At 45.0% G+C, this 27,414-nt stretch overlaps 2 protein-coding genes and 1 long non-coding RNA gene across 3 annotated transcripts; all 3 read right to left on the reverse strand.

Moving 5' to 3' along the window:
• Positions 1-1,622: 1,622 nt before the first annotated feature.
• LOC100382884 (uncharacterized) lies at positions 1,623-4,699 on the reverse strand. The gene is made up of 5 exons (NM_001175573.1): positions 4,538-4,699; positions 4,374-4,453; positions 2,401-2,476; positions 2,192-2,323; positions 1,623-2,101 (listed from the first exon to the last, which is right to left on the reverse strand). Exons 1-5 carry the CDS (start codon positions 4,583-4,585, stop codon positions 1,973-1,975), a joined length of 465 nt encoding a protein of 154 aa, NP_001169044.1. The 5' UTR covers positions 4,586-4,699; the 3' UTR covers positions 1,623-1,972.
• Positions 4,700-13,257: 8,558 nt separating this feature from the next.
• LOC100273313 (uncharacterized) lies at positions 13,258-15,132 on the reverse strand. The gene is made up of 2 exons (NM_001147754.1): positions 14,676-15,132; positions 13,258-13,808 (listed from the first exon to the last, which is right to left on the reverse strand). Exons 1-2 carry the CDS (start codon positions 14,975-14,977, stop codon positions 13,628-13,630), a joined length of 483 nt encoding a protein of 160 aa, NP_001141226.1. The 5' UTR covers positions 14,978-15,132; the 3' UTR covers positions 13,258-13,627.
• Positions 15,133-25,349: 10,217 nt separating this feature from the next.
• On the reverse strand, positions 25,350-26,544 carry LOC103641928 (uncharacterized). The gene is made up of 3 exons (XR_002265952.2): positions 25,850-26,544; positions 25,699-25,766; positions 25,350-25,615 (listed from the first exon to the last, which is right to left on the reverse strand). It is a non-coding gene; the product is annotated as an uncharacterized lncRNA (long non-coding RNA).
• Between the last annotated feature and the right edge of the window lie 870 nt (positions 26,545-27,414).

Genomic DNA, 27,414 nt, shown 5'->3' on the forward strand with positions numbered 1-27,414 from the left:
CTCAATTCAATAAAGAAGTAAAGGTGGTGTGTAGAGATGACATGTGGCTTTAGTCTCGTATTATTCATCTAGGTATGAGAGAACCAAGTTATATGTAGGAGTGTTACCTACCCTTCGCATAAGATAAATAAAGGGCTATGGAGGCTGCCACAGGCACGCGCACTCGTGTTCTAAACGACAATTTGATTTTTTTGCCTTTTATTTATTTGGTTATCAAATAACACACCTAGACGTTACGTGCGAGATCTTCGGACGGTGCACGTAGAGAGATTCTAGGGATGGTTCCTGGATTTAGCAGATCGGACCCGTCAAGTTCTTGCGACCCTTTATAAAGGTCGGCTTTGTGCGTCGCTGTTTCTCTGCCCTGTCATCCCTTTATTTGCTGTGCAGCAGATCAAGTGAAAAATGGTGTCTCCAACCAAAGTCGGCGGCTGCACAGGTGCCAGTGAAATAGATTTATAGGAAGTGCTTCGCGCATGTCCGCTCGGATTTATCGCCATCACTCGTGGAAATCACTATAAGTAAATCTACATTTTTCAGTTTACTGCGATAACGGTCTTATGGTTACATTCGTTGTCGCTTTTTTCCTTTATGCTTAATCTTGTTAAGTTAGTTCGGATCTGTTCTGTTCTAATGTCATGGATATTATCTACCAGCAGGTCTGGTTTAAACATTTTATGATGCTTTATCAAATTAATCTTAAACTCTGTTAATTTTGTAACAATCCACAGTAGCTGCTATAATCGGTAAAAAAGCTGAAACAAACACGCACTATATCGAACTATCGATAAAAAAACAAGAATGATCGATTAAACAAACAGTAATCAGCTCATGGTGATAGTTAATAGCTAGTGTGAATGAAGTTCACTTCGTTTAATCCAGTCAAAATGGGACTGCGTTGTTTAGTTGTAGGTGCATCTTTGGTGATATCTTAGACCAGACTCGGCGGAATGTTTTACCTCCCCGTTTTCAAGACATGAGTACATGACACTGGGAATGAAAAAGAAAATCTGAATCTGAATTTACCATGAAAGAGCTCCACCAGAGGATCTGAAAACCCACCATGGATTTAAGAGGAAATTATTTACAGCAGCTCAAGATACAGGAAACTGAAGTTTGAATTAGAATTGCATGTTTTGTCATAGGGGTTTTCTGATATACCTTTTTTGCATGAACCGCCCATGTTTCGTTCGTATTTATTTAAAAAAATAATCTATTTTTTAAACACAAAAGCAATATCTTCATGCAATTTTATAAACATTCAGTATCGACGCACACGACAAATAAATAATTAATACACGCACATGACAACGGGCGCCCATCAGGGCTTCGCGCGCTGGCCTGGCCATGTCGGGCCGGGACCCGGGAGAGAACAGTAGTGCTGTAGTTCAGTGGCGCTCCATCGCTCTAGCTCGGGCGGTTGCGATTTGCATTTGCGGAAGTGACTGTTTTACATTTAAAAGGTGAGATATGAATTCTGCTGGGGATACCCTTAAAACTGTCTGAAATGTTACAAACTCTCTCCATGTCGATGAGACGGAAGACGGAACCGCATGCTCTGATCTCTCCTCCCAAGCCCCAGCTGCACTAGTGCAGCCCGGGATTACACGAACAGTGAAACTAAAAACAAACATGTTTTCATTCATACGAGTAGACAGCAAAATGATTTCATTCTTACGAGTACACAACGGAGCTTCACAAGCCTCAAAGTCGCCATATGTGATATGTCCCATTAGCTTTGGCTGACAAGTTATTTGTGCGCACTAAAATGTAAAAATCTAGCTATACCTAAGATCTACTGTTTGGAACCAGAAGAAAAATCTGACGATTCAGACCCATTTGAAACCGCAGACAGCCACATCTCCATTTCAGTTTCACCTGTGGGCTCCCTACAAATGCACCCCTCACCCCACCCCAAATACCATTTTTTGTAGTTTCAGGAAAATGCAGGAGAAAAAGAGCCTTTTGAGCCTCAGTTCCAATCTGACTTCTTTTGCTTCTCATCGTTGGGATCATCAAGTTTCCTCTTGAAGATATCTGAATTGCGAAGCCTCTCCCTGGATTCATGCGCCGTCGGTATCCTCCTATTGTGTCTGTCGCCCTGGAACAAATGACAAAAGGAGGCCATTTAAGTACAAACAAATGAGCAGGAATTTCATGAGGCTAACATGTACAGTTCCTTGCACTGTACCATTCCGATTGAGTCTCTCTTGTTTCCATGGTGGGCATCCTTCTCTTTAGCAGCTCTAGGAAAGACGAGGTTCCAAGCTCTTTGGATGAACTTGAAACTCTCGATATCACCACTCCTGATGCTTGCTTCTAGCTGCAAGGGAAGAGAAGCATCTCAGTGCAAAAAGAAGCAACTTGCTTCAATGCTTGTAAGGAACCTCATCCACTGACCTGAATATGTAGAATGCAGATAAAGATGCTAGCGACAGGTAACCAGCTCTCATCAGGTGACAGTGATAAGTTAGTTCTGAAAAGGAACATCAGTGCTTATCAGTGAATTTAGAAGGCATCATCAACTCAATCTCCAACACAGGGATCAGGGAAAACAGCAAAATTTTCTTCTACTTTTTATGTGTAACCAGAAACATTTGTGCACTGTAGGACAGTTAGTATTACAGAACAAGAGCAACTCATAAGTACATGGAAAATGAGAATTACAACACACAAGAAAATATTGTTTCCACTGATAGTTTAAGTAACTTATCACTTCAATTCGTTCAGAAGAATCTACTGAACAGGGTGCACAACATTATATACTACTAAAATTAAAGTACATAGAAGACACTGGGCCGCCAGCTATTGATGCTTTCATGGGTCACACACCTCGAGAGCTTGCCCACTGCGGCGGCTACCAGTGAACCTGCAAAACCTGGCCTAGCCGGCTTTGGCAGGGAGGCCGAGAAGACCCATAAACATAAACAACTTCTGGGAAGACCCATCAGGGAGGTACACTTGGAGTTGATCTAGGGTCTGTAAGGGTTTGGAGAAGCGCGGAACAACAATATATGGAGGTTGCAAAAGCTAGGGTTTGGAGAAGATAAATTTGTCTTTTTTATCAATTGGGTATCTCAATGGAGTGTGGTCATAGAGAGAGGAGTTGGTCTTAACCCACTAGGAAACAAATCTACATCAAAATCCACATGTTTCTTAGTTTTTATTTGGACTGGGCAAGTCAGGCCTAGCCAGCTTTCTATTTTCAACCGGAGAACAGGGCAAACCTAATCTAGCTGGGTTGCAAACCCGGTCTAGCCTGCTTTAGCAAGGTTGATCTTCCCAAAACTACAATTTCTTCATACGAACGCCAACTCGGCTGGTATATGGCCCCTTTTGACACAGCTCAGCTTCAGTAATGAAGTTGTTTTGGGGGGTTTCAGCTTCATGAGCAGCTTCTCGGTAAAGCTAAAGTTATTTTGGAGACCTGTTTGGCCATAGTAGGCAAAAAATTAGTATAACAGCATTCTTCCTTATCCTCTCGGCCTTCTCTCTTCTCACCCCAAACTCCCTTCGAGCCTGCCCGCACCACGCCGACCGTGCCACTCGCAACCTGGTGGCCGAGCTCAGACACGCCCCAGCGGCTGCGCCGCTTGCACCCCGATGGCTGAGCCTGGACATGGCCTGCGCTGCTCACGCTCCAGCACCCACACACGAGCCTCACGGGAACAAAGCTGACATAATGACATGTTGTGGCCCACATGTCGGAATGAAGCTGGGAAAACCTACTATTTTCAACTTTATCCCACCCATGTGAGAGCAGGATTTAAGAAGCTTCATGTGTGATTCTGTTTACAAAAGATCTGTCTGGCAAAACAAAAATAGCTTCAAACAGCTCATGAAGCTGGTGGTGAATTTGAGCCAGATAGAGACTACATTATCGTCACAACGAGAGAAACGTAATGGTGGAGTCTATTTTGAGTTTTGAATAAGTCACCAAACCCAGCCTAGCCTACTTTAAAACCCCGACTGCCGTGTATTACCACTTTACCAGAAAATTCAAATTCAGCCCCCTTCGGCCAATTTTTAATGTCAACACCAGCAATAACCCGTGAAAGGTCCTGAAGAACAATTCACCTTCAGCATAACCACTTTGATATCTTAGGCCATAATCGCAAACACTAACAGTCAGCTTTTGCGAATTCTATAGAAGTACAGATCGAATAGCATATCCCTAAGTATTTTCCCAGCAAAAGATGCTTCTTGGACAGCAACAGTCACATGGGCAACTAGCAATAGACTGGTGCAAAGCTACACGAGCTTGCAGAAGCAAGTCCGAAGTAAATCAACATACCAGAACGCAAAATCAACTGATCCAAAGCATAACAAAGGCAACAGAAATTGGTCTATAAGGATTCAGAGTTACAAACCACCTAAGGTACGGAGCCAAGTAGACGGCAGCGTAGACCAGGTACCGCCGCCTCCCGCTGTCCAGCCACGCAAAGATCCAGCTCTAGTTGCACGAAACAAGACCGAAAATTCCATCAAAGGAAAAACGGAGAGGAAGAGCACTGGACGACCCTTGGGCCTCGCTCACCAGCCAGTTGAAGTAAGGCAGGAAGGAGATGATCCCCATCACGGCCATCCTCGTGTCCGTCGCGCCAAACTCCCCTTCATCCTCCACCTCGTCGCCCGCCTCCCCTCGGGACCTCGGAGGAGGCAGCACGAGCGAGGCGAGTACGCAGGCGCCGATGGCGGCCGCGAACGGCGCGTCCTGCTGCAGGTCCGCGCGGCATACTAGCGCTCGCCGCCTGCGCCGTGTGAGGAGCGGGTTCGCTCCGCAGGCGCCTCCATGGGAGGCACCCGGGTGAGAGGCTACGCGCGGGAAGCTGCGGATGGGCGGCCGAAGGGAGGCGGTGGTGGCGGCGAGCATCGAGGTTGGCGGCGCGGGGGGCACAGCGGGTGTGAGAGCAAGCCGGCACGGCAAACAGGGTTGGTACTCTTGGTAACTGGCGACTTGGCGAGGACAGTCATTTCCGCCTTCGCCGAGCTAACTTTCCGTTATATGGGCTGCGCATTCGCATTCGACTTTAGTGCACATATGGTACATACAAATTAAAAAAATATATATTTTTTTCCATTCAACCCTTATTATATAAAAAAATTTAAGTTTAAATTCATTATATTTAACTATAATAAAAAAGAATATTTTAGCCGTTTTCTAATTTAAATTTGCTAGAAATTTCCATTTTTTAATATAGCTAAATATAACGAAATTGTTGTATATAGTTAGAGTAAGATGGAAAGAATATATATATATTATTTTTTAGATTTTTTTCGACCTTTTTAGTTCTGGATGTCCCATAACGGTGTGTAAATAGACGTACAAAACATTGATTTGTATTATAGATGCACTATTTATAGTGTGTAGATTGAAATATGTAGTGATATATCTCCAAAAACTTACCTGACTCTATACCTATATTAAAAAACTTTTACTCTCAAATAGTACAGTATACAGTGCAAAAAAACAGTAAAAAACAACGTGTTAGTTTTTTTTGAAGGATCAGGAGGGGGAAACCCCTACTGCGCATTTTATTAGAAAGCGAAAATTAAAGGTTAGGCCCTGGTCCTTTTACAATCAATAAAAAGAAGAGAAAAAGAAAGAAAAAGGAAGAGCTATTTCTATATTTGCCACAAATTTAGCCAGTTTGGGATTGAGGTGTCGAATTCTCCCCGTGCTCTGTGAATGATTAGTCGCAATTCTCTACTAAATTCCTGAGTACAGCGGAGCACGGAGGGATCTCTGTTTGAAAACAGCCACTCGTTTCGGCTTTTCCAGATGCTCCAAGTCATAAGAATAGTGATCTCCATAGAGAAGGGAACGTTGAGCTGGTGTTTGAGGTTCACAGATGCCTCTTCAGGGTTGGAAATTCTGGGTGGGGCAATGCCAATTGAGTTCCAGCAGACTTTCGCGAAGTTGCATCTGAGGAAAAGATGATAAAGGGTCTCCTCTCTTTGCCAAAGGCAGTTTTCGCAAGAATAGGAATCTAGCTCCATGTTTCTCCTTCTCAACATATTTCTGGTGTTTAGCCTGTTCTTAAGCCACAGCCAATAGAAGACTCTATGCTTAGGCTGACACTTACTTTTCCAAACTAGTTTGTAAATAGGATGAGTCTGCATCTGGCCCATGAAAGATCTGTAAGCTTTTTGGGACGAGAATTTGTCCGATCCCCAAATGTACTTCCAGCGGTCATGAACATTATTAAGAATAATTTGCTCCCAAATCCCCTTGAGTACCAGAAATTGACCAAACGCTTGATCAGAGACAGGTAAATGAAAAAGATCATGAAACTGCTCTTGATCCTTGACCTCTTTGATAGTCATTTTTGAGTTCTTGGCAAAGGAGAAGAGCTCTGGGAAAATATGCCTCGGGATGCCCTGACTCCACTGATCATCCCAGAATGAAATTGATCTGCCATTGCCAATGACGGGGGTAGCCAGTCCTTTGAAGTTCGGCAGAAGCTTTACAATGCTCTTCCACCAGAAAGTTCCAACGCTTCTATTACCAGGGAGACCTCGAGTAAGGTAGTAATTGTTCCATATCAGATGGACCCAAGGTAAGTCGCTGTGGTTGAAAAATTTATGCAAAAATTTAATTAGAAGAGCCTCGTTCTGCGTTTCTAATCGAAGAACACCCAGGCCACCATTCACTTTCCTTTGAGTGACCGAATTCCAAGCAATCAAAGGTGGCCTCTTGGAGTTGATGTCATTTCCTCTCCACAGGCAGTGCTTTCTGAAAATATCAATTTCCTTAATGATGGTTTTAGGAATCTTGAGCGTGCACATGAAGAACATTGGTAAGGCTGAGAAGACCGAATTAACCAATTCCAGGCGCCCAGCCTGGGACAAAAAATTTGAAGAGCAAGACAGCCTCCTCTGAATCCTTTGAATAAGAGGTAAGTAGTGTTCCTTTCTAGGTCTCACCAGGCCCAAAGGCAAGCCAAGATAGGTGAATGGCATCTCGCCAATCTTACAATTGAAGGTACGGGATAAGATCACCATTTTATCCGGAGACACGTTAATAGGGAACATATTTGACTTGTTGTAGTTAACCTTCAGACCAGTAGAAGAGGCAAAAGAGTTGAGGATTGCCTTTAGGAAAAAAAGTTGCTTAGGGCATGCTTCCAAAATCAGAAGAGTGTCGTCTGCATATTGAATAATCGGGAAATCCTGTTCACCAATGCCAGGCAATGGTAGCTTGAGAAGATTCCGCATCCTAGCTTTATTGATGATGCTCTGAAGAAGGTCGGCTGCCAGGACAAACAACAGGGGTGAAAGAGGGTCGCCCTGCCTCACCCCTCTCCTGCAATGAAAAGGCTTACCAGGAACTCCATTAAGTAACACTGAGGAAGTGCCAGAGTGAAGAATGCTCCGGATCCAGTTGATCCACTTAGGGCTGAAACCTTTGTGGATAAGAACCTGGATAATCAACTCATGCTCAATCATGTCAAAGGCTTTCTCGAAATCAAGCTTGAGTACAATGATCTCTTTTTTTGAGGAGTGACAAAGGTGAATATATTCCAAGGCCCATGCCAAGCAGTCTTGAATGGACCTCCCCTTGATGAAACCATACTGATTCTTGTGAACTAGCCGGGGCATGAACGGTTGCAGACGATTTGCCAGTAGCTTCGTTAAGATTTTCATACTATTGTTTAGAAGAGAAATTGGCCTGTAATCCCCCACCTTCATAGGACTCTCAATCTTAGGAATCAAGACAATGAATGATCCGTTGATACTTCTGAGGCAAGCCTGGTCATGAAAGAATTTGTCACACAGATCATAGAAATCGGGGGCAATGACATGCCAGCACTTTTTGATGAAGTTTGTATTAAAACCATCTGGCCCTGGGGATTTATCTGAAGGTAGGAGCTTTATGATGCTATCAATTTCCAGCTTAGAAAATGGCTGATCTAGCCCCTGTAATTGCTCATTGGAAGTTAAAATTCCTGATAGGTCAAACCCAATATCAGAAAAGTCGGACGACCCCAGTCTGCATTTGAAAGCCTCCCAGAGAAGATTAGACTTATGTTCATGTTCAAAGAATATGGTCCCATTGTCATCAGTCAAAGCAGAGATTGAATTTTTCCTGTGTTTAATGGTGGCATGGGCGTGAAAGAAGCGAGAGCAAATGTCTCCCTCAGTAACCCACCGAATAGCCGCACGCTGCTTCCAATAAATTTTTTGAATATTAAGCAACTCAGCCACCTTTTGTTGCAGGATTTCCCTGAAGTTCCATTCCTCAACAGAAAGATCCCGGTGCTCTTCCATGATGTCAATAAGCTCAATTAGCAACTTAATGTTCTTCACCGTTATATCTATTTTTGGCAGCGATCTCTACCACTCTTTCAGAACTTTCCTAACAATTTTGAACTTGGCAGTCAGATTCTTGGCCTTGTCGGGAATGCTAGGGATCCCATTCCAAGTAGTTTGAAAAAGGTTCATGAAACCATCCAATTCAAGCCAGAAATTCTCAAACCGAAAAATCGTAGGTTTAGGAATTTTGGACTTAAATGAAACCAAGCAAGGAACATGGTCGGAGATGTCCCGCGGCAATGTCTTGGCAAAGGAGTCTGGGAAGACAGTCGACCATTCTTGCGAGATGAAAAACCAATCAAGCCTCTGAAGCAGTGGTTCCTGCTGTCTGTTCGACCAGGTGTACGTGAGTCCGTGAAGAGGGATTTCAATCAAATCTAAGTTGCTTATCGCTTCATTGAACTTGAGCATAAGGTTAATATCCCCCCCAATTCTATTTCTGTTCTCCGGCCGACGGATTAAATTGAAATCACCAACTAGAAGCCAAAGTTTGTCAGGGGGCATAGAAATATTATGCAGCCAGTTGAGAAAATCAATTTTCCCATGAGGGGTGCAAGGAGCATAAACATTGGTGATAATCCAGGAGCAGGCCGACAAGTTTGAAGTGAATTCCACCGATTGGGCATAATTATTTTGAAAGATAACATTTCTTGTAAGCCTAGAGCTCTTCCAAATGATAACAGATCCGCCCGAGTTCCCCATCGAGGGGACAAAAGCAAACGAGTCAAAAGCAGCAGGGCAAAAGTTTTTAAGAAATGCCAAATCAAAGAATTCCCTCTTTGTTTCCTGCAAACAAACAACCTCACAACCCGCCTCTTTAATAGAACAACGAATAGCGTTCCATTTGGCGGTAGAGTTAATTCCTCTAACGTTATGGCTCAGCACACACCACTCCATGAAGTTAACAGAATTCGGATTACTCATTGATAACACCAGAAGTTTTTGGGACATATCCACACGAGTGGATAAAATCCAAGTTAGTCCACAGGCCACAAATTAACAGAGTATTAAAACAGGCACACCCAGGTGCCACCCCATAGTCCAAAAGTCCTGCAAGAACCAAAAGAAGGATCAAGTACATCCAAAAGTTAATGGGGCTCACACACAAGCCCAGATCCGCCAGCATCCACCTAGTGATTATCTTGTTGATCCTCATCAGAAGAATCATCAGTTTTCTCATCTGTCAGATCCTTCCTGTCAACCTTCCGCGGCCCAACAGGTCCCACAGACGATTTTTTCTGCTTCAGCCTCTGCTCAGACAGGTCCTCCTCAGACAGGTTGCAAAGCCTGGTTCCCAGATTCCGCAGCACCTTGGAGGATAGCGGGGGTGGGCCATCGAAGTTATGCTGGCACACGAGACAGTTCCTTTTTGGACATGCCCCATGCCTGAACCCGTCACGCGTACAAGTAACTGTTGGACACTGTTTAACGCTCTAAAGAAATGTAAACCTACCTCAAACTAGTTATTACGAAACAAATCTATTTTTTCTTGCTCCGACAAGTTCATTCTTCCCCAAAAGATTTGTGTGTGACCGATGCCACCTCGATCCACACGGGCGAGCGTATTCTTCTCCACTGCCGGTTCTTCCTCCTCGTCGTTTGCTTCGTGCTCGCCACGATCGTCTGTAGCTCCGCCAATGTGGCCCGAGCCACGCGGGCCATGAGGCGGAGGAAGCCGTGGCGGCTAACGGGCAACTCCACTAGCAGTGACGCCGTGCTGGTCAAGCATGTCGTCGTGAACAAGCACAGCAACGGTGGTCATGGCCATGGTGGGGGAGGGCGGGAGGCGGTGGTCATGGCGGCATAGAAGGTGGAGGTTCCGTCGACGGCTCAAGAGGTTGGGGCTGTACAAGCCGCTGGCCAGCACGCGGGATCCTGAGCTCGGCACGTCTCTCCGTGGGCGCCACGCCAGAGGACCCTGCTGGAGCTGTACAAGCTGCCCGGCTAGCGTGTTCCTCACGTACCACAACGGCGCGGTGCTGTAGGGCCGCTTCCCCGTTCGTGTCGCAGTGGTGGAGCCCCATCGACCAGCTCAGCTGTACCTCTGCATGGCGCGGCTGCGCGGGGCAGCAACGGCGGCAGCTAGCAGGTGGCGCTCGTCGGCTAGGCCACCGACGAAGGGTGCTCGCGGTGGGACTAGGATGGCAACGGTGAACTTCTCGTCCGGTAAAACATTGGCAATTATACATTTGTTATTAATGAAAATTATTATCACTTATATACATTGTTAGATGTAAAAATCATTATGTATATATATTAAAATAAATATATTTGTATAACGAGTGATCTTTTGGAAGATAATTAATTATTTTTATCATTAATTATTATATAAAAATATCGTTACATGTAAGTTTTATAGGTCTCGTGGGAAACGAGGATAGAGAATGTTTCTTCATCCTGTCTCCGTTTATCCATCGGGGGAGAATTTTTCTCCGTTTACATTCTCATGGAGAGAAAAATTTCTTCATCCCCGTTTCCTAGTAGAGGAATTTTCCGTGGAAAATCGAGGATCGGGTCACCATTGTCATCTCTAGATGGGATATTTGGGAGTTAATCATTACAAATCTGATGTGAAATGATAATATTTTAGGGAAAGATCTTTTTAGAGCCTCCAATATATAGTTTTAGGGAAGAAATTTTAAGGTGACGTTTTGGAGTTGCTCTAAGGGGGTAACTGTTAGGGACAGTGATTTCTTGTCTTTGCGTGTGAGGACTAAGTATTAGTTCAAAATAAATTAGATCATACAATTTGGACAGTTTATATATAATTCTAAAGAAACAGACCCTTACGCTCTGCGTGAAGGGAGACGCTGACGGAAGAAACGGCAATCGAGCGGTCCAGACCATCGGCGTGAGCAGACTCGGGCTAGGCCGGATCACTCCTGTTCAGGTCATTTGAAGAACTTTTGTTCCTACAGTATTGTATTGGGCCTGGTTCTTCAAGGCTGGGCTAGCCTTGCTTTGTTCCCGGTCAGGCATCGGGCTGCAGCCCAAAGGAGTTGGTCGCGTTTTGACTCTTCTCTGTGCGGAGGCTGCGCTCTACTGTTACTGTGAAAGCAACTCCCCCCCTGCCCTGCGGGCCGCGTGGCGTGCCTGTGCCTGGTGCCTGCCCATTTGCTCAACCACCCCAAACAGAGAAAACAGGGCAGCTGACGCAAGACGGGGGCAGCCTTCTGGGGTTTGGTTCGTTGGTCGCTTTTGGCAGCGAGTCAGCGGGGCACCCGCACCACCACCGACCACTGTCCTTCCCTGCGAATTCTCATCAATCCGGCACGCCGCCGCCGTGCGTCTTCATTTGTCTTGCCTCTCTCGGTCGACTCTCTTACGCGTCAATCCAACGGCACGACATCATTGTCCTCCAGTGCCGCGAGCGCGAAAGAGCCGTGACGACCGACGAGTACCAGGAGGAACGAGCACGATAGGGGTGGTAATGAATCAATCCAAATGTTTCTTTGAACTTTATTAGAAATCTAAATTATTGTTAGTTTAAAAATAAATATAAATATAGCTCAATTCTAATTTGATCAATTCTAATCTAATCTGATCTTTAAATTTTTTTAGTGTAAAATCTAGAGTATATTGCCAAATCCCTACCTGGCAGACACTTCCACACATGTCCTCTTTTTTTTTCTCCACAAAGCCGACGTGCTTCGTGGGCCATTAATCGTGGCTGCTCTTCCTGAAAGCTCCCGTCAGTGTTCACCAGTCCTCGCTCCTCAGTCCTCACCTGCTACTCCACTCTCGCGTCAAAAGGGCATTCAATTGCAGTGATGCTCTGCTGTTCTTCTACAATGCTCTAGCGGTCTAGCTGCCTGACTCGCGTGGTGGCCGGAGGGCAGGGACCAGGGAACCCTGCAAGTGGAAGACCCTATAGAGGCAATGTTCCTCGCCATGGCTCGGCGAAGTTGCAAGTTCCTGTAGTTTAGCCTGTGGCGCGAGTAACATCTGCTGCTGTGGATTCGGCGAGGACTGTACCGGCCTGTACGTATCGGGCCTGTTCCGTAGCTTGTCTTTTGCCACCCTTTTGGTGCTGCTGCAAATTGCAATGCCTCCTTGCACGGTGCACCAAGCCACCTAGCAAGTCTCCATGTTAAAATCCTACGCACTAGTAGTAGTACGAAACATAGTAGTCACTCCCATACATTTGCAGACTTTGCAGTTAAGCATTCTACCAACTTTCAAAACATTTCAAGCCCAAGCAGCAGCCAAACCGAATAACTAGCGCCGAGTGTTAAGCTAACTGCTCTCATCAATTTGAACAAACAGCAATAAATGGCACATGCCACACACTGATTAACACAAAGCACGTTATTAAAGGCTCTGTTTGCATAACGTCACAAATCGATTGTTGTAGGCTGTCTTTTTCAAACGTCTTTAAACAGATTCATAGGTAAAACTCTTAAATCACGCTCTCGCATAAAAATAAGGTGTAATAAAAAAACTGAAAACAGTAGCTTTTCACAGTTTCACCTTACATGTAAGCCATGTGTAGAATTCTATGTTTGAAAAAAAAAATCTGCATGTAGAACTGTTTTGCTGAACGGTTCATCAAAACAGTTTAAGCTTTAATAAAAACAGATTCACCTTAAAAGCTGGACGGGAAACTGTTCACGTCACCGGCCATAAAAACCATTATTGCTGGTCCAACACTAATTAGCTCCCATAAAGAACAACACTAATATGTGTTTAAGGTTTCTCACAGGCAGCACACTGACACTGGTGCCAATCAGAAGATCCTTAAAGAAAGGAAAGCAGGATTCACGATGATACAGGAGCAAGTTATGTCATGACTTATGAGCACAAGGGTCCATTCACTTCACATGCCTATTTCTACTGTAGGCATACGTTTTCAATTTTCTCTCATGAGCATTAAGAAAAACATTAACCCTAACACCAACACCAGCTATTTGTCTATGAGTACTACGTAACACACAGAAGATTCTCACAAAAATCTCCCAGAACGAAAGCCAGAAACACCCATACATGATACAACGAACGACACATCTGGCCAGCAGCACAGAGAGCTTCTGAATGCATGCGGTCCTAAACACCAGCGCTCTCCTCTCCTCTCCGCCCGTCTCTATACATCATCAGCAGCAATACAGGTAAGCGGGCAGGCACTGACACTGAGTTCACGGCGCCACCAATGGCGCAAGGGCTGTAAACAAAAAAACACAAACCCATATACGCAACTGTAGCGGTAGTTCCAGGTGGTGGTATCAAGGGGGTTCTGATCTCTCTTGGTTTCGGGGAGGGGGAGGAGCACACACGCGAGCTCTAGCTCGTTTGTGAGCTTTTCGTCTTCACGGTGTTAGCCGGCAAGGATTGACCCGGCCCGGGCCTTGGGAGGCCTCGGCGCGGACTCCACGTCCTTGGGAGAGGGAGCTCTCGGCGCCAACTTCTTCTTCTGGGTGCTCTCCTTCCGCTCCATCTCCTCGTCCATTTCGATCTGCTCCGTCCTGCACTCCTCGGTACAGAACGGGATGTCACCCCTGCACAAGAGATACAATACAAGGACACCCATAAGATTAGCAGGCCCGGGTGGGATACTGGGATGCCATGAAAGCTCCAAGCAGTAGTGTAAAAGAATAGATGTCTATGTCATTGGATGCCTGGACACCACTATTTTTTAAAGAGGAAAATGTTCACCACTTGTACTCGTGCAGCAAAACCATTTAAAAAGGTTATGCATGGATGAAATTAAAAAAGGGGGGACACGAAACTCTTGGAACTGAACCTGCCCACAAATTCATGGATCTGACGGTACCAAACGTGTCATTGAAAAATACCAGTACTATATTTTACTTATGCAGTTATGCCTTACCGTCTCACAAGCTCAGCTCCGGTGCTTAGCAGCGAAGCACTTTTTTCGATTGCCAACTTCCATACATAAAGAACAAACGGCAGAGCGTGCTCCGTGGTAAAGTGGTAAGAGCTCACGGCATGATCATATATAAACGTACCAATTTCATTTAGGGCCCCAAGAATTTAATTGGTTCACGCGCAAAAGCAGCCCGAAGTCCCGAACGAACACAATGATGACAAAACCTTCGCACCAACACCACATCGGAAAAGAGCCCTCACCAGTTTTTTCAGGCTACTACTTCTTTTTAAGTCGGGACTAGACGCTTAAACTAAACCGCAGGACTGGAGAAAAATGAAATTCTGGGAAATACGTCCGACTCCCACTTTATTACTTTTCCGGCAGTCAAATTTCCTGTTCTTGCAAGGAAAAATACCCCTTCCAAAGACGTCGGAAACGTCCATACCACGGGACCCGCTGCAGATTTTTTTTTTTAAAAAAAATACATTCCTCCCAAGAAACGTAAAGCAAAACGAGCGGAGGAAGAGGGGCGAACCTGTACATGAAGATGTCGCGGTTGCTGGGGAGGGGCTTCCGGCAGAGGAAGCAGGCGTCCAAAAAGTGGCCCTGCGGCAGGCCTCCCGCTCTCGCCCCCGCGCGTCCTCCACCTCCTCCTCTTCCTCCCGACGCAGCCACCAGCTCGTCCTCCACGCCGGAGCTGACGAGCCGGGTCCACGCAGCCGCCGACGCGCCGCCCCCGCCGAGAGCGAACGGGCTGTCCCGACCGCCCCCGCTCCCGCTCCGGCCCCCTCCCCCTCCTCTGCCGGAACTACCCGCGCCGCCGAGGCCCACGTCCATCGGCGGCGGTAAAGAGGAGCCTTCCCCTGGGATCCACCTCGTCGGTGCGATCGGGTTCGGGCCGGTTGGGTGGCTCGCGTGTTCGTGTCCCGCGGCGGTGCGAGGGGGAGGGAGGGAGGGAGGGAGAGATGGACGGTGCGTTGTATTTGTATCGGTGTGTTTAAAGGGGGGAGGAGACAGGAGGTGGACTGGTGGAGGTGGTTTTATGAATGAGTTGAGCGTAGGTAGAGGGATTTGAGTGGTGGGTCCACGACCGGGGGCCCGATGCGGGGCTCGCGTGGCGGTGTGTTGGTTAGTGGGATGATCTGTTGCCTTGCGGGACCACCTCGGCACGGCTCGACGACCAGAGGAGTTCTGTTTTTCTCGAGCGTTCTTTTTCGCCTGCGGACTGGGCCCGGCCGCTCGGGCGTTTCGACGTTTGTGCTAACTGTCAGGGGAGACCTCTGGATACGAACTGAAAGCACAAATGATTAAGGAGTGTTTGGTTTCTAGAGACTAATATTTAGGACCTGTTTGTTTCAGCTTATAGATTATATAATCTGGATTATAATCTAAATTATATAATCTAGATTATAATCTAGACATATTATAATCTATATGTAGTTGTTTGTTAGTTTAGATTATATAAATGTAGATTATTCATAAAGACAACAATACACTTGTTTGTTTATCTAAGGTGAGAAAAGAAGGATGACATATATTGTAATTTCTATTTACATAACCATGGGTAGTGGACCTTTTGCCAAAATAATCTTAAATAAGCTACTTTTGAGGAGATTATGAGATTATCATAATCTAGGCACTAATGTTTAGTCTCTAGAAGGGGCCTAGAAGCGGGCAAGCGGCAAATGGCATTTAATCTGCGTATGGCATGGCAATTGGCACGTCCACGCGGTCGGTGGGCTGCGAGCCAGCCAGTGTACGACCAGCTCACGGCGAACGCGCGCCGGACCACCGACTCGCTCGCCAAGCTACAGCTCTGGCTCGGCAGGCAGTCACCGGTCCGCAGCGCGCAAGAGCGAGGCCACATCAACCTGCACCGCGCCTGATGAATGCAGGTATGGTGTGGACTGGTGGTGGAGCCATCCAGTAGCCGCCGCCGCCGCCGCCCTAGTGTAGCGTCTAGAAGACCGATCCATCCCAGTACAATCTGGGCAGTTTGACTCCTCCCCGGTCAACCGACGATCCTGGCCCGCGCGCGGCGCCCTCACCATTCCGGCATTCACCAACCAACTGTGTGCTGCCGGCTGCCGCTAGCGAGCTTCGTTCGGTCCAAGCACGTACATGCAGTCCAAAAGTCTGAAGCCCTCTTTGACGATGCTCGTCTTTTTCCGGCGGAGTAGGGCTCCTGTTTCACATCTCGTGGACCGGATGATGAGAATTCTGTAGACGCGGGATGGGCCAGCCAAGCTAGCAAGTAGCAGCTAAGCAGCAGCTCGCGCGAGCCAGGGTTCTATATGCTCGCCGCCGCTGGAGCTCGACCCGCGAAAGCGACGGGACGCATAAGAAGAATCCCCGATGCGCGCGGGTTTGTTTCAGCCATTTCTTCCGCCACTAAACCACGGTTTGGTTGGCCGCTGACAATGACAGATGTGCATGTGCTGCACTCTAAGCCAAGTTACCTCGTCGGGTTAACTGGGACTGATGTCTGATGGCGTCGGCGGCAGTACTACTGATTCCGACTGACACCGAAACCATTTGATACGCCACTCAAATGACGAGGTGTTCATCACGCCACTCTCTTCTCGCAGCCTCGCTACACGCAGTAACTTTCTTTTTTTTTTTTTTTTTTGACAAAACTGACGGTGGCACTACCACAGTACCACGGCACTACAGTGCTGTGATGTTGTGTGTCTGTGCGTCCGCGCTGTGAAACGCGTTGTCCTGTCCCGATTGTGACGACCGGGGAGGGAAAAAAATGTGGCGCGACGGTTGGAATTAGGCGGTGCGCGGTGGTATTAGAAATATGATCATAAGATTACATAAATAGTACCCTAATCGGATTTAGGTCATTTTGAAGGTTTTAGAGCTAATAGTTAGCTGATAAAATTAGTTAAAGATATATAAACAGTCAAGCTAATAGTTTAGTTGTTAATTATTTTTAGCAAATTAATAAATAGTTAGATAACTGATTTTAAGTCAAGGCGAGAAGCTATGATGTCAAATATGTAGCAAGCTGAATAATCAAACAGGCAGTAATTGCTAGCGTCGATACGAGAAAGGATACCAATTAGCAGGTGTAACAATGCCTTCGTATAGAGTGGATACAAAATGGTATACAGATACAAGAGCAACTGATCATCTTACAAGAGAGTCAGAGAAGTTCACTTGACATAATAGATACAAGGTCATGATGCAAACGAAAAATAGGTGTCCATACAAACGAAAAATAGGTTGGTAGTACTTTGTTTTATTCCCGTATCATATCTCACTAATGTCATCGATGTTTTTAGCTTAAGGAAAAATCTTTGTTTAGTCTATAAATTTGTTTTATATAATAACGTAATCTTTGGATACCATCATTGGATTCCTCTACTGTTGACCAAGCCAAAAAAATTACATGATTTTTATAGGAAAGTGTGAAGGGGTCTCCATCGACCACTATGACAGCACCGGTTAAATCGTGAAGGAGAAAATAGTCAGGTGAATACTTCTCAATTCACCCGTCGCTTTCACTATATTCACATGACCGATGACTCCGAGTACTGTACTAGTGTTCTTCCGAATCGCGGAAGAAACGGCCAGGCTTGTCCTTGGTTTTTGCTTGGACCTTGGAGCATGGTTTCTTTTCTCATCGGTGGCCTGTTTTCCGTGGACTGTAAGAACTGAAGGAAGCGGCAGGGAATACATACGTCGTGCTCAAAGAAAGGCATGCAAGGTTCCCTGGCTCCCCGGGCGGTCATGCCTGGCCGTCTGTGGAGGTGTTGCTGTATCTCAGTCTCAGGCAGCGTCACATGTCGATGTTGCCAAGGTTAAACGGTATGCCGTCAGAATCGCAATGTAACATGCCCAAGAAAATGGTCGGAGAACTCGAATCCATTCATCCATCCATCTATCTATCTATCAACTCTATCAGCCGTCCTGACATCACCGTTGTTCTCGACTGATTTTAATTTTATTACACAAATACAAAGGACATGCAGGCTCACCGTTTTGTGGCAAACTGGCAACAAAAGATCGAAAATTCCTACTGTATTTGGTGAGCACCTTGCATGCCAGCGCTTCTTCGTTCATCAGCCAGTGTGTCTTGACAAGCAGAGTGGTTCCAGTTAGGGCTTGTTCGGTTATTCCTATAATACATGGATTGGATGGGATTGGAAAAAATTTAGAAGAACTTTGACTTGCTTGGGATTTAAACCCACCCAATCCCACTCAATCCACATGGATTGAGAGCTAACCGAACAAGTCCTTAGGTGGACATATTCCACATCTTCTCGGCTAGTACTAGCCTCTAGGGTCACGGGCTTTTTTGGTTGCTGAATGAAATGTTTTGGATTCGCAGCTCAGACAAGGTGGCGTTGCTGGCGCCGCTAGATTTGTTCGGATTCGGAGCAAGCGTATGGAGCGATCTTAGCGTCGCCGTAAGCACTTTTTTGCCGCCCCTCGTGCTTGGGCCTGCACGGCTCAATTAATCCTAATCTGTTTAATTTTTTAATTTAGTAAGATATCGACTTTATATTGTTGTTATATTTAGGATTTATATGATCAAATGATGTTAAAATTGTTTAATATCTTTAATTTAGTAAGCTATGAACTTTATATGGCTGTAATATTTTGATTTTATATAGTCAAATATATGGGTCGGGCTTGATCCGGCACGGCCCAAAGAAGGCACGACGTGGTTTAGGGCCGGATTGGGCCACTGTTTTTATACTTCGGGCTGGCACGGCACGACCAAAAAATCTTTAGGCTTTGCTGGGCCGAACCCGTTTGGCACGAAGCACGATGGGCTTGAACCGGACTGGCCCAGCCCGACCCAATTCCCAACACTATTATGGACGCTAGAGGCATTTCCATGACATGAACAAGTTTTGTCACCTTCCACATGAATAGTATATATATATATATATATATATCATATTTTGGTAAAAATACTCTACAATAATAAAAAAAAACACATCTATAAAAAGAGTTTGGTTCGATGCTAGCATGATATTTCCAAGTCATGCGTCTAGAGGGTCAATAGCACTATGTCGAGACTAGATCTCATAGCCCCATGAGTCAATCGATCGGGAGCCTTAGAGAGAAACCCCTCACACTCTTTAAGATGTCTTCAGAATAAAGGTCTCTTTTTATCTATGGTACTAAAGTTTAGCATTGTACTATCAACTAAAACTTTAGCGCTTGAAGATCCAAACATGCTCTAAGATGGTATCAACGGCATGACCTCGTCAACACTTGCGTCCCCCACCTGATCACATGTGTTGTCGAGCGATTACGATGATACTTTTGTCCATCGTATTTGTTCTAGGAGACGATTTTGCGATCAAAAGATGTCACTCTAGCCATGTCTCAAGCCGTGGGTGTACCCGAAAGCATTATATAGTACGTGCAGCTTTACCAACTAGCGTACTCAGTGGCGTGAGAACCCATTTGTGCTAATCTGGCATGTAACACTCGTTGTTGAAGCATATCGAAGTCATGCTCCACATATGGTACAACAAATACGATAAGATATGAGTAATTGAACCTCAGTTAGTGCCATGTAGAGATGTGACTCTATCCGTACTAGACCTATAAAAAAGAGGCGTAAAGCAATATAGAAAATGCTTTGCTTAGCTTGGTCATGAGTTTTTTTTTGGCTTGGCTTATCAAAGGCTTTTAGGGCAACTAGAGCTCTCTCCTAACTTAGTAGCTGAGATATCATCTCAGTGTGTAATCTCTACCTACAATTACATCTAAACATCCACCACATAGAGAGTATAGGCTGTTAAACTCAGGCAGTCCGAACCTCTCTACATGGTGTATATGTTTACAACCATGTCTATCGAGCGGTCCCATACACAACCATCTCTCTATATATCTCTGATTTTATTTGGTATCCTGTCCCTGCATGTGTCGTGTTGTTTAGGAATTAATATAATTGACGACTCTTCTACCTAGTTTGTTTTAAAAAGGAAAAAAGAATCAGCATATAGCATTTGTCCCATACCTGCGCGTTCCTCTTCGGGCCAGCGTACCGCAAGACAGCGATGCAAGAGTGCTCTCACTTAAAATAACGTCATGGCGGCCTCATGGGAATTGGACAGTCCTCCTCGAATAAATAAAACATCCAAGAAAGAGAAGGGTAAATATTAGCTGAAAACCGCAGCACAACGCTGTAGTAACATGAAAAACTATTCGCGTCTATGAGCCATTGGCAATTTTGCCATTATCATTTGTGGGCTTCGCCAGTATGCCATCAGACCCACAAATCATAGACACAGACGGTCCCACCAGTCATAGACACGGGATGACATAATAACAGGCAGCCAAATTTGAGAGTGGCAAAACAACAAATTTCTCTCGCGTCTATATACATACCTTGTACGCATCGAAATAAAGAGAAGGTAACGGTTTCTCCTTTTATTTTTCAGCCTTCGTTCTGTGATTGCAAAATGAAAAGAAAAAAAAGGTCTTGGCGGTTTAGTAGTTGACTAACTAGCCAAAGCTAAGTGCCTTTGGATGGCAAGCTCAGCAAAGCCGCTGGAGGTGCCTTGATACACGCCAAAGTTTTGATTCACCCTAGACCAAGCTTTGTTTTTTTAACAAGCAAAAAAGAAAGAAAGAAAGAAAGAAAGAAAGACACCCGACCTAGAGCAAAAGTTGCTATAGGCCCTGTTTGGCACAGCTTATTTTTAGCTTCTTCACAAATTTAAGCAGAAGTTCTACCAAACAGTTAGCTTCTGCAGCAGCTTATCAGTTTCAGCTGCTTCTCAAAATACACTAAAAGCAGCCAACAAGCAGAAGCTGCTTTTCACCAGCTTATCAGATAAGCTGCTTTTTCAACAAGCAGCAGCTGTGCCAAACAGGACCATAGCATTGTCCTGCAGCAGGCCGCAGAAGTCCAGAAGAGAAGGGCAGATTCATTTGACCCACCTCGAGCGAAGTTGCTAGTGGGCTGGGCCAAGCGTCGAGCCCATGCAGAAAGTTGCGTCGTGAAGGCTCACGGTTTTCGTCTGCGGCACCTGCACTGCCAAGCCTGCTTACCTTTTACAGTATCACTGCACAGGCCAATAATGAAGTCGGGGAGACGGGGACAGTAGTCATCTAACATGCTTGCTTGGCACAAGAGCATCCGTGGTGAGGTACTAAGGTCACGGCCCTGTGGTTAACCACCCGTACATTCAGCAGCATAGATTACTCAGTATAATACTCTCCATTAGACTAGTAGCTAGACCATATGTCCATATGTAGTACTCCCTCCGTTTCTTTTTATTAGTCGCTGGATAGTGCAATTTTGCACTATCCAGCGACTAATAAAAAGAAACGGAGGGAGTATAAGTATTACTGAAGAGTGTGAGAGAGAACACAAGTGTTTGGCGAGTTCGCCATCATCATGCTCCGGCCACGAAACCGCGGTACCCAACAAAAGTGCGACAAACAATTGGTGACGGGCGTCTCGGTGACATTGTGGTCACGCCCACACACGACTTTGGCAGGGTGCACGCGGCACTAATCAACCCATCTGCTAGCTATAGGCCCTAATAAAGTAATAATCAAGTGCAAAAAATAAAGGAAGCATAGCCCTTGCGACTAAACTAGCTAGTTGCCCCCAGTCGTCCTAGCTAGCGGCCATGGGAGAGGGAGAGCGAGCTGGTCTCCTGGATTCCAGCCGGCCGGCCCGGGGTTCACGCACGCCCGTGCACGGAAAGGACCCACACAGCCACAGGTTGATGAGTTGATGATCTTCCATGGCACGGCTCGGCTTTGGAGCTTGAGCTCCGAGTCAGAGAGGTCTGGCTTCTCCAACCAGTGTTGGACGACAGCTCGCCCCAGCAGAGTTCAAGAAATCTGTGGCGGTTAAAAAAATCCCTGCTGTGCTACACATGGAGGGAAGGAGAATCATAGATGCGATCAAGCTAGTAGTGGAGGTGCACTGCCTGACTCACGAGAATATTCAGCTATATATTATCCTATATATGCACTTCCTTTTGGCTGTCGGGCGTGCCTGCCAGGGCAAGATCCCGAGAGATCAGGTAGAAAAATCTTGCTCACTGATCTTACTACCGCAGAGCAGGAGTACAATTCTAGGAGCGTTATATACTTATATATATGGGGTGTGAGCCGCATGGTCTATGGGGTGTGAGGGGGTCGGGGTAGCCGGGTCGAGGGGAGGGGGAATACAAGTGATCTAAATAATATTATTTATTAGATTTGTTTGAGTAAGAAAAGATAAGATTATCTATCAATTTAAATCGTCGATTTTAATAGTGTCTTCAGTCTGGATGTAATTGTTTGGTGGATTTATTAGAGAATATGGGTGTAGAGATATTAGTGGGGTGAGTTTTGCAAGTTTAAACTTGTGGATTATGTAGTGGTACGGATAAAATGCTATAATCTGGCCATTACTGGTGTGATGTCAGGTTTGTAAGCTTCCAGGAAGCAGGCCTCATGACGCTCAGCTTTGCTCTGTGATTTCTTTACTGCCTCCGTGCTCCTTTTTCTTTCCTGGGGATCAACAGCCATCCACATGGCATATTGACAAGTTCGCCGCTAATTTTTCGGCACCTGTCTAGTGAACTACAAATTTCTCCCAGTATGTGTTTCTCTCTTTGTTTTCTTCTGCTCAACAAGCCGGGCCTTCCTCACTGCTTGTGCCCAGTATATGGCGACACCGCGACAGTGACCCGTCTGAGGTTTCTGCAGCCTGCAACGGGAATTCTGTTCACAGCAATAATCATATGCATATATCAATGTATGATAAACAAAAGGACGTATGCTATTACACACTACGGTACAAACCTCAATAAAAATATGTATGTGCTCTAGCCTTTGATGCTATGACTTGGTATACATGCTCCATGCTCTACTTTGCTAACTTTACTTTGGTGCTCTCGGTGTCTTTGATACGACAAATTCCCTCCCTGGAGCATCGTGATCGTGACGCCATCTAGGAGGTAGCTTGGAGTGTGGAATTGAAGGGCTAGTGTAAACATGCAAGATAATCGAGGAGATATATAAATACATATGTGATGTGTCCCTTTGTGAAAAATATCACTTTTTTTTTAAAAAAAATAGAGTTCTTATACATCATACCTACGGTATGGCCTTGTCATTTGTCAAGGTCGCTTTCTTTGACACCCAAAATACATTTGGATGGAACCTTTCGTCATGATTTTTTTTTAAAAGGAATCCTTCGCCATCAAGCACTTACTAACAATATGAACTGGTGGCACCATATCTCTTTAAAATTCCTTTTGTTTTTTTTAAATAAACGACAGATCAGGCTATTGAAGTCATCAACCACCTTAGGCTTTGTTCGGTTACATGGGATGAAATCCCATCATAGATTTAATCCAGGTATGGATTGGGTGAATCCATATCCCACACCTAATCCCATGATGTGATTAAATCCATCAACTAATCCATGGTTCTTTTAAAGTTAGTTATTCTTTTGATTTATGGATTCTAATGTAAACTTGTGCAATATCTCATGGATTTGTTCCATACCTAATGAGCTATGGATAGAATCCATGTCTTCCATAGTTTAAAAAATTCTCAAACATTTAGGTTATATTCCATGATGGGTTTAACCGAATAAAAAAATTTAAGTAATCATGGATTATTTTGGGGCATGGATTGTGGCATGGATTTAATTCCAATACATGCTAATCCAGAGCGGGATTGGTGTAAACGAACAAACCTTAATTAAGTGGGGGGCAGGTTTCATGTTATGGGCATCAATAATTGGCTATTCTTTTATCAGATTTGGCCTGGTCAGTCCTTTGTGATCATTTCACTGACTTCACTCCCCCATAAACTAAACGGCACCACTTACTTAAAACCTGAACGGGGTACATCAGGACCCGACCCTTTAGGGCCTGTTCGTTTCTACCGGAATACACCCAGAAATATTCTTGTTGATCAAAACTTATACAAATTAGAGAATTAATTTGGGTAGGAACAATTCCGGCTCTCTATTCCATGTCTACCGAACGGGCCCTTATTAATTTCCGCCCCAAGGTTTGTTTACAGAACGAAAGGAACGTCTGAATCCTACCCGTCCGGTGGTTTCATTTCATCGAAGGGGGCTCTGATGGGTGCCTATTTTGTTCCGGCGGGCCCAGGCGCGTCACCGTCAGCTGCAAGTGAAGCCGGTGGGCGGTGGCCCGCCGGCCAGCGCACGCAGTATCGTGCGGGCGTCGCCGTCGCCGTCGCCATCGCAGGGGGCGCACTGGCACTCTCCTATTCCGCTGTTTGCTTTGCGCAGGATCTCTCGGCGCCCTTTGTTTTTCCGACGTGGCAGGTGTCGCGGGCCTGCAAATCGCTGGATCCACCACAAGGAGCCACAGGGAAAAGTGCGCCCTGCCAGATGCAGCATGTCGATAGGCATGGAGCAGCGTGTGTGCTGGGCCCCGGCTGTTCTTGGACGGCCGTCAGTTTTTTTGGCACGGGAACCCCGTGCTGGTGCTGCGCGGATAAAAAAAATTGCCCCGGACCTTGTAATCTCAGGTTAACCAATCGGCTGGACGCGTGGTTATTTGTGACAATATTGTTTAGCATGCGTTTTACTTTGTAAGCTGCCAAGTCAGATTGAACTGTCCAAAGTGTAGACAGGAAAATGCTGCGGATTTAGTGCTTTATACAAGAGAATAGACGATACAGATCTCCTGAAGAAAAAATAATGGGAATACCCAGAGACTGAACTATCGAGATTTCCTAACGACTACCAGTCAGCAAATGAAACTCTTTATCGTCCCAGGGTTTCCTTTTGACCGGTGACAACAACTGTCGAAATTTAAAATCCCGGTACCAGAAACCATGGATCCAGCGCCTCAACTACCCAACCCAACCAACATGGAGATGCAGAGATGAACTCTCTTTTAATTATTTGTCGTCAGAGTGACCCCTAAGCAAGCTTTGATAGTACTGCATAGAGAATAATTCATGGCTTCGACGTACTATTTCCGTTTCAAATATTTCAGCTTTTTTACTCTAAAAATAGAATAATTTATAATATAAACAGAGGGGGTGCTATTATTGCAGTATTGCAGCTTCGTCTCGGTTAAGGATGACAGTGGGTAAGGTACTCAGTGGGCACACGAAGCCATACCCATACCCACTAGGAAAAAATTGACCCATACCTATACCCACTACCCATCATGGGTATAAAATTACGCCATACCCATACCCATTAACGTTAGATAGACATGATCATTTGAATCGCAAAAATAAGTACCAACATAACAAATGTATCGAACCCAACATAATTTTATCACAGGTTCAACAATATTCAACATTAAATGGCAATATCATGCCTTCAAATCACACAAAACAACAAATTGATTCTACAAAACGGTGGACAAAAGCATGCCTTCAAGTCTAATTGTTCAATACACAATACTTAATATTTGAATATATAAGGCTTCTAAGCTGTTGGAGCTTAAGGGCATCCTTCTCTTCCAATTTCAGTCTTGTTGCTCAGAGTAAAAGCTTCTACAAAGCAGTAAAAGAAGTATTAGTATTTGTCTATTTAAATATGTAGAGTATACACATGTGTGACAACTCAAAAATATCACATGCATCCATTCCTGCATCTCTTGAAGGCAACTCCAAAATGTTTCAGGTTGGTTAGCATTAGATGCATCTATGAAACAAAAGTGTAATTATATCATTAGCATATTTTTTGGAAAAGAAGGAACAAGTATGAATTGTGCAAAGCAATTATACCTAGATACTTGTGTCGCATCCAATCTTGTGGGCACATAAGTGCCTCCAAGATCTCTTCTATATCGGTAATCAATCTTAAAACTACATCTGCAAGCTCTCTTCTAGCTACATCTGGGTCAAATGAATAATTCTCCAAAGATAAAGATCCCGGTTGCTTGGAAGCAAACCTTAGAGAAGTTTGTGCCAACACCTTATCCTTGCTTGCAAGTTTGCTCCTCCGATATGGGCAACCCGTCAAATGTACATGAAGATGCTTAGTTCCGCTTTTGGACTTTGCTGAAAGCTTCTTACCACAATGCATGCATTGTGCCTTAACCTCATCTAACAATTTCACTCTCTTGAACTCTTTCCAAACCTCTAAGTTAGCTTCCTCTTTGAACCAACATCATGTCAATCTTCTTCATCATCTATTTCGATTGGTTGTGAACCATTACCAGATTCAGGTTCTGTAGCAGCTTCAGAACTAGTTCCTTGAGGCAAGCTACTGCTCTCACCGTCTAAGCTCCTCTTTGATGTTGTAAGTCTAGTATACATAAGCAGATGTAGAAATTAGTGAATGCATAGCTACAAAATATAATTGGAAGTACTACTACCATATTAACAAACATAATCTGAAACTAACATCAAATGAGTCTAAAATTAGCAACAGATTAAATTCTAGCATACAATTATACATTGAGATGTGATAAAAAAAATATTACATGGAATCTTGATAAAAAGAACACATTCAAGTACAAAAAGAGGAGTTTGCGTGCATCGAACCCCGTTGATTTCAACAACTCTACACTGGAGATGGTGGAAGAATCTTTAGCGGGCGTAGCTGGTGGTCCTTCAACAGCGAGGCGACTTCGATTGGCGGTGATGTGACGACTCTTCTTAAATGGCGAGGCCACTGTTTTACCCATTAGATTATTGATAGTCGCCTAGAGGGGGGGTGAATAGGGCGAAACTGAAATTTACAAATATAAACACAACTACAAGCCGGGTTAGTGTTAGAAGTATAAACGAGTCCGTGAGAGAGGGTGCAAAACAAATCGCAAGCAAATGAAGAGTGTGACACGCGGATTTATTTTACCGAGGTTCGGTTCTTGCAAACCTACTCCCCGTTGAGGAGGCCACAAAGGCCGGGTCTTTTTCAACCCTTCCCTCTCTCAAACGGTCCCTCGGACCGAGTGAGCTTCTCTTCTCAAATCAAACCGGGAACAAAACTTCCCCGCAAGGGCCACCACACAATTGGTGCCTCTTGCCTTGATTACAATGGAGTTTTGATCACAAGAACAAGTGAGAAATAAAAGAAGCAATCCAAGCGCAAGAGCTCAAAAGAACACGACAAATCTCTCTCGCTAATCACTAAAGCCTTGTGTGGAATTGGAGAGGATTTGATCTCTTTGGTGTGTCTAGAATTGAATGCCTAGCTCTTTGAAGCGTCCCCAATCCTCTGGGACTCAATGTGATACAATTACTAGTCCCAGGAGGCTAGTAAACACATTTATACATCAGATGATACCAAATCTGCTTAAACGAGACAAACCTACAAAGGTGGCGAACAACTTTAAGAGTTGGTC

The sequence above is a fragment of the Zea mays genome, chromosome 10, assembly GCF_902167145.1.
Source record: "Zea mays cultivar B73 chromosome 10, Zm-B73-REFERENCE-NAM-5.0, whole genome shotgun sequence".
NCBI lineage: Eukaryota > Viridiplantae > Streptophyta > Magnoliopsida > Poales > Poaceae > Zea > Zea mays.